The sequence below is a fragment of the Lathyrus oleraceus genome, chromosome 3 (genome assembly GCF_024323335.1).
Source record: "Lathyrus oleraceus cultivar Zhongwan6 chromosome 3, CAAS_Psat_ZW6_1.0, whole genome shotgun sequence".
Taxonomy (NCBI): Eukaryota; Viridiplantae; Streptophyta; class Magnoliopsida; order Fabales; family Fabaceae; genus Lathyrus; species Lathyrus oleraceus.
Genome location: NC_066581.1, coordinates 242,235,180 through 242,242,844, shown reverse-complemented (window position 1 = coordinate 242,242,844; position 7,665 = coordinate 242,235,180). Strand labels below are relative to the sequence as shown.

Genomic DNA, 7,665 nt, shown 5'->3' with positions numbered 1-7,665 from the left:
CTCTTTTGTAATGCCAACTGATCTTTGAAGACATGTATTTTGTAATCCTTTTGTAACAAATATATGCACTTACTGTGATGATCAATTCTAATGTATCAGTTTAACATTATTGGTGTGTATTGTCTATAAAACACAATGGCTAGTCTGTCACATTTTTTTCTTGTTTTTCATAAACCATGAATTCTGCAGAGAGCCATGGCTAGTCTGTGCACTAATCTTACAACAAAACCATGAATTCTGCAGGACCTAAAGAAAAAGCCAAAGTATTTAATTACATTCACCTTGAATTCTGCACTGAAAAAGTTTAAGAGATAGACTACATTAATATATTTCAATTTATTTATATGTTTACTATGTCATATTTTCTTTAGAATTACTGACTATAAAATTGTTCTGTAGTTTTCTGATGATTTTGCAATTTTGCTCTTTCATTATGATATAACTTTTTTCTGTCATTATTGGTAGATTGAATGCTGAAAGTTTAATCAAATAATGATGCTGCACTGACAGTTTAAGATTGATGAACAGATTACATTTCATTGATGAACACATTACAAGTTCAACATTACATTGCTGAAAAACACTAATGACATAACAATTACATGACAGACTCATTAGACTAACTTAACCATAGCTGCTATCAACATCCATGACAGACCAATTACAAACATTAACCATAAATTTTTCCTCTTTTCCATTGCAATCTTTTCTTCAGTTTTTCTAACTTGTTAAGCTTTCCGACTCTGCAATCTATCTCCTCAACAATCTCTTTAGCAAATTCAATCAAATAAGCCTTGTTGACTTCACATTGGCGGCATCCGGACGGATTGGTTTCTTTCACTGCAAACTCACTGACCAAATCATCCCACAAAAATAAACCGCACCCATTCTGCAATTTGAGACAAACACCACCAACAATTAATTTCGAAATCAAACTCAAAATAATAAATGCTTCAAAATTGCTCACCATATAATTCCTGCATTTCCAAAATTTGCGACCGGGGTTTTCAATTGACTTGGAGACCCACAACTTCATGGTTTCATTGCATCCACATCTTGGTAAGCCGTTTCCAACTTCACTCGTGGAAGATGCCTTGCTGCCACCCATAACCCAGATGAAGGGGACACGGACGAAGATGAAGAGAGGGATGGATTTGGGGTAGGGATGAATTTCACGAAGAGAGAGAGGGATGGATTTGGGATAGGGATGGATTTCACGAAGAGAGAGAGGGATGGATTTGGAACCCTAATTTCTAGTTTATGCCATGCTGGAGACCTAATGAAGATTCACATGTGAAAATAAAAAAATTAAAAAGCCACGTCTGAAATAAAAAACCAAGATTCCATGCCACCTGGATATTAGGGGGTTCTATGAAGGAATCTACATAACATAAGGGGGGTATTGAAAAAATAACTTTACCAGGGGGGTAACCCTAAACTCGCTAACATTACAGGGGGGTAAAGTGTATTTAACCCTTAATTATATTAACCCTAATGATATAACTTAGGAACATAACCTAAGTTTATGAGTTTTTATCAGTACTTAAAAACAAAATTGGAAAAGAGGCTAGAGGGAAAGGGAGAACTTGGAACACTTGGTGAGAGGAAGGCATTCAAACTAGTTTAGATTCAAATTGCTTGCTAGGAATTAAGGTAGGGCTAAGAATGAATTCAATAATGGATATATGCTTGAGGGGTAGAGTTGAGGAGTGTTTCACCTCTAATAGGTTTGTATGATTGTGCATATTTGGTTGTGTTTGCATGTGAATATGCAATTTGATAATCAATTGGTGTTGTAGTCTATTTCTCATGATGAAAGTCGTGTACATATGTGTATGAGATTTTTTTGTTTTGATGTGTTAATATATTTTCACCATTGCTGGATTTTGAGGGTTTTGGATTCATGATAAAAGTGGGGAATGATTGAGGGTTATGCTTTCTAATTGATAGATATAGGTTATGTGATGTTAATATATTGATTCTCTGTTGTTTACTAGTCGATTTGAGTACATGGAAATGGAAAGGAAAATCGGAGTTCCGATGTGAACTCCATAGCAGAAAACGTAATTATGCATTCTGCAGGTCGATGGCGGGCGCTATGGTCATGGCGGGTAACCCGTCAGGAGTCTTTAGTAGGCGTAAATATGATTTTGGTCATAAGTTAAATTTCAGAACTCGAATTGAGGCGCGGTTCGAAGCGTTGGAAGACTAACACACCGAGCTACATTATGGTAGTGTCTTGTGAGATTAATTGCCATGTTTGAGTGATGTGTGAGTATATGTTGTGTTGAACGATTATAAGTTGTGATAAGTATATGCTACTGTGTAAGTATGATGATTGATGGTTTATTCATAATCTTGAGATTAAGAATTGTCATGTTGATTGTGTTAAATGGGTGAACTAACATGTAGTAATTGATGTATGATCTACTTACTTAATTTTATGGATAAACTTAGGATGTTAGAGTCAATAATCAGAGTTCTGCAATAAACTCCATTGAAAAAGACAAATTATGCTATTTGCAGGTGGATGACAGGCTCCATCATCATGGAGACCAGGTCGACATGGGTTTAGAGTCGATGACGAGCACCATCACCATGGTGGGTTACTCGTCATGCATCCAGAATGAGCATAGTGAACTCTGGTGTGTGGAATTGAGTCTCGATTTCAATTTTCTGTTGTATGATGAATCGAGGTGTTGTTGGATACTGTTTGGTGTATATGATTAATTATTGATAATGCTGAATTATTGTAAAATAATTAAATGATAAATTATATCGTGTGGTACAAATGGTGAATGTTATGGAAATATTTGTTGTGATGAAATGTTGTTGTATGTTGATATATTGTCTATCATGATTTATGTTGCTTGTATTATTGGTGTTGTGCACAGTCAGAAGATGGGCCATGTGTGCACACGTTTAAGTGCATGTCATTGTGTAATGTATTCATGGTGTACGAACTTTGGTTCAAATTTGGTGTGCTCTAGTCTGATGGTATGGATCGGGAGCGAGTAGCTAATTCGAATGAGGAATTAGTGAAGCCTTATATATGGTGATGGTAATGAATTTTGGTGTGCTCTGATCCTACGGCGGGGATCGGAAGCGAGTATCCGAGTCCAGGTGGGAGCTGTTGAAGCATTACCAATGATGATGATAACGATTTGATGTGCTATGGTTCAATGGTGAGGATCGGGAGCAAGATAAACTAGTGTTCATGAATGGTACCACATGCATATGCATCAACAAGTTCTAAAATTCTAAATATATTTATAATATTTTTTAATTATTGTTTAACAACATCAACACAAATCATCATATATAATTCATTAATACAACAAATTTGAACAAATATAAAATTTTATCGGTGTTTTTAGTAGTTTAACAATGAGTACAACTTATGACAATCAGACTTAAAACCGTAATCACCACGCTCCTACTCCCAATAATTATATAATATAAAATTTTTAGTAGTGTTAGCAACTAGATAAATAAATATAATAAAAAATTTCTTAACACTTCATGCAAAGATGGCTACAATAGAAATCATGGTTGCCATGACAAGTCCAAACACAGAAGATACAACATGGCGACGAGCATCCGAAGACGGTGGAGGAGAAGGAGTAGAAGGAGCAGGTGCACCTTCTGCTAGAACGGTGATAACAAACTTCATTTGACGAGAAGCACAATGATCAGCTTTTCCACAAACATACCATTTTCTGCCTTCGGTTTTCAATGGAATGATATCTTTTCCGGTAGAAAGTGCTTCGTTTTCTGCCGGAAAAGTGCAGTTTTGAAAGAGTGTACCATTCACTTTGAATACATTATGGAAAGAAGGATTATAGTTGAAAACTGAAAAGAAAAAAGGAGATCAAATATTATTATGTATAATTATTGTATAAATAAACTATAAACAAAATGGAAAATTGTTGTTTTTTTCTTTTACATACCAAGATTGTCACCAACACGAAAAACCATTTGCTGAGCCCATTGAGTGTAATTGAAATCAACAGTCCAGCCTTTATCATCACCAACAATATGATCTGTAGCCATTGCAACCGAGGAAAGCAAAACCATGGAAATGGAAAGGAACAAGATTGAACGAGAAGAAGCCATTTGATCAAAATTTGTGTTTGAAATCTGTCTCCTAAGTGTGGAAATTAGTTGTAACAAATGAATGTTGGCAAAAAAAAAAATCCTAGAATAAAATCTCAATCAAAGGAATGACTAGCTAGAAAATTCTCTTGAAATGTTATTGTTTGGATGAATTGTGAAATTCAATTTGGGGTATATATAGATTTGTGTTTATATTGGTTTTATCGACATAATAATATTATAATACGCTGCTATAAACGGCTACCGGATTCGGTCGGCTTAATTTACTACGACGGTATTGAATTTGCACAAGTTTATTTTTTTATTTTTTTATTTTAATGTAAAGATAGTTTTCCTTTAACAACAAGAAACATTTTTGTTTTTACTTAACTATGAAGTGGACAAATATGAAGGTAGTATGAGTCAGAATAAAAATGTATTGAAACCAATTTGGAAATAAATAAATAATTATGCTTACTAAGTATTGTTGCTGACCCGGCCTCCATTAATATGAGCTATCAAAAAAATGCAATATCTAGTATCAACAGTATGATTCCTCAACAACCATAAGATGGAATGGTTTCGAAATAAATTATTTGTGTAACTTATGTTCACACAAATGGACTAAAGTTAGAAATAAATTTATTGTGTATTTTTTTTATTTTATAAGCGAGATGATTACATTAATGTGAATCAAGGATATTGTTATAACTAATTTCTATTTAGTAGTAGGAGTTTTTGTTAAGTTTAATCTAGTTAGTGTAGTTTAACACTTTTGCTTATGTGGTATATTTTTGTGTATATATAAATAACGTAGTTGTCAATCGTTGTGATAGCGGTGTTGTTTGTGATAGCAGTGTTGTGTGTGTGCATTTGTTGTAACCGCACTATAAGAGTAATGGAAGTTTGTTATTCTCTCTTTTCTCCCTCTTCTTCCATCTTCCATCTTCCATCTTCATCTTCTTCATCTTCTGCATCAAAAATTGGTATTTAGAGTTCCGGTTCAAATCCACAGGGAAACACGAGTTAACGGTGAGGCGTTGTGTGATTGACTTCGTTTCTTGAATGCGTGTTGAATTTTTTTATCGGAATCGTAACATAATCACATTTCTTGATTCTGCGGGATTGGGAAACACTAGTGTTTGGTGAGATATGAGTGATTTGCACAAGATTGGAGATGAACGGAAAGGGTAATCTGAGTATTAAGTTTCCAGTGTTCGATGGCAAGAACTAGAATCGGTGGATAATTCAGATGCGTGTGTTGTTTGGCGCTCAAGATGTTCTTGATCTCGTCAACGAAAGATACGTTTTGGTTGCACTTCTGGAAAATGCAACGGATACGCAAATGAATGCTCAGCGTGATCTGAGGAAGAAGGATCAGAAGGCGTTGTTTTACTTCCATCAGTGTGTGAATGTGAACGTGTTTGAGAAAATCATTGATTCGGCGACGATGAAGGCTGCGTGGGACACACTGGTGCGGTGCTACGACGATGCATCAGTGAAAAAGGTAAAACTTTAGTCTCTACGTAAGCAGTATGAGAATCTCAGCATGAAGAACAATGAGAATGTACCTGACTACATCTTCAGAGTGATTCTTATCACAAACGAGATGAAGTCGTGTGGATAAACTATCTCTGATGAAAGGATCATTCAAAAGGTACTTAGATCTCTTACTCCTCGGTTTGATTACATTGTGGTAGCAATTGAATATTCTAAGGATTTTAGCACCATAAAAATTAAAGAGTTGTAAAGCAGTCTATAGGCACAAGAGTTGGGTCTGACTGAGAGAAACTCTGAAATGGAGGTAGAGCAACAGGCTCTGAAAGAAGCTTCTGGTAAGAAATATCAAAAGTAGTCTAGGTCAGAAGGCAGGAGGAGATTTGGTGATGTTCAAAAGTCAAAAACCTCAACTTCTGAAAGGAATAAGAGTGCTCAGAAGGGGAAGGAGAAGTATGACTAGAGGAAAGTTCAATGCTATCGTTGTAAGAAGTTTGGCCACTTCGCCGCTGATTGTTGGTAAAATAAGGAAATGAAGTCAGAAGAAGAAAATATAGCTAGAGGAGGTTCTGATGATGAATATGTGATATTGATGGATTTTGAATCTGATGATGCGTATTTGACAAACTGGTGGTATATGGACACTGGCTTCTCAAATCATCTTACTGGAAATAAGAAATGGCTGATTGATTTTGACACTAGAAAGAGGACAAAGATCATATGTGTTGATGATAAATACCTCAATGTTGAAGGTATGTGAAATGTTAGAGTAGTTATGAATAATGGTAAAGCATCATTCATTCAGAATGTGTGGTATGTTCCTAGCATGAAAAGAAATCAAATAAGTGTAGGTCAATTAATTGAGAAAGGATTTTCAGTTACCATGAAGAACAATCTTTTGAAGTTGTATGATTGTAATTAGAAGTTGATTATGAAGTCAAAATAGGGAAGGAATAGAACATTCAAAGTGAATGTTAAAACTGCAGACTTTGAATGCCTTAATGCAACAAGTGTTGTGAAGGAAAGTGAGTTTTGGCACAAAAGATTTAGTCATCTGAACTTCATAAGCTTAGGGAATCTGAATTTAAAGTAGTTGGTACATGGAATTCCCGCAATTAAGAAACCAGAGAAGTCATGTAATGTGTGCATGAGAGGGAAGCAACCAAGACTGCCATTTGCGTATGAAATTCCTCCAAGAGGAAAGCATGCTTTGGGTGTGGTGCATTCTAATGTGTGTGGACCGTTTCTAGTACCTTCACTTGGAGGGAATAAATACTTTGTGTTATTAATTAATGAGTTCAAAAGGATGACGAGGGTATCCCTTATAAAGTTCAAACACGAGGTATTTGCTGACTTTAAGAAATTCACAATCAAGCTGAGAATCATAGTGGTTAGAAGCTGAAAATTCTCAAAACTGATGGTGGAGGTGAATATAGCTCTACAAAGTTCAGAAATTTATATGAGGAGAATGTAATTGAGCATGAGGTGACTGCTCCATACACTCCTAAACACAATGGTCTTGTTAAACGAAGAAACTGAACTTTGCTTGATATGACAAGAAACATGTCGAAGGAGAATAAGCTACCTCACACCTTGTGGGGAGAAGTTGTTGCCACTGCAACATATGTGTTCAACATGTCTCCAACCAAGAAGCTGAAGGAACTTTTTCCTTTAGAGAAGTGGATTGGAGATAAGAAAATTGTGATCCATCTGAAGGTGTTTGGTTCTATTTGTTACAAACATGTTCCAGATGCTAAGAGAAGGAAGTTGGATGACAGAAGCAAAGTTATGTTACTTGTAGGGTACCATAATACATGTGCTTATAAGCTATATTGTCCTGTCACTGACAAGGTTGAATTTAGAAGAGATGTTATTGTGAAAGAATCAAAAGTGTGGGGTTAGAGTAAATCTTAATCCAACTCCGGTGTAGTGCCAACTTCTCAAGATACTTCAGAATCTGAAGGTTGTGAAGATGAGTCAGAATCAGAAGGTGAGTCTGACTTTGAATACGAGTCTGACTCTGAAGGTGAATCTGATTCTGATCCAGATTCTGATGGTGATTCACACTTTGGT

At 35.6% G+C, this 7,665-nt stretch overlaps 1 protein-coding gene across 1 annotated transcript; it reads right to left on the bottom strand.

Moving 5' to 3' along the window:
• Positions 1 to 3,520: 3,520 nt before the first annotated feature.
• Positions 3,521 to 4,229, bottom strand: LOC127129121 (blue copper protein 1a). The gene is made up of 2 exons (XM_051058417.1): positions 3,951 to 4,229; positions 3,521 to 3,852 (listed from the first exon to the last, which is right to left on the bottom strand). Exons 1-2 carry the CDS (start codon positions 4,114 to 4,116, stop codon positions 3,521 to 3,523), a joined length of 498 nt encoding a protein of 165 aa, XP_050914374.1. The 5' UTR covers positions 4,117 to 4,229.
• Between the last annotated feature and the right edge of the window lie 3,436 nt (positions 4,230 to 7,665).

What these genes read in the sequence shown, in the direction of transcription:
- LOC127129121 (XM_051058417.1), bottom strand. Translation starts at nt 4,116, where the DNA reads ATGGCTTCTTCTCGTTCAATCTTGTTCCTTTCCATTTCCATGGTTTTG. An exon ending in TCGTGTTGGTGACAATCTTG is followed by an intron (nt 3,853 to 3,950) that starts GTATGTAAAAGA and finishes TTTTCTTTTCAG; the next exon opens with TTTTCAACTATAATCCTTCT.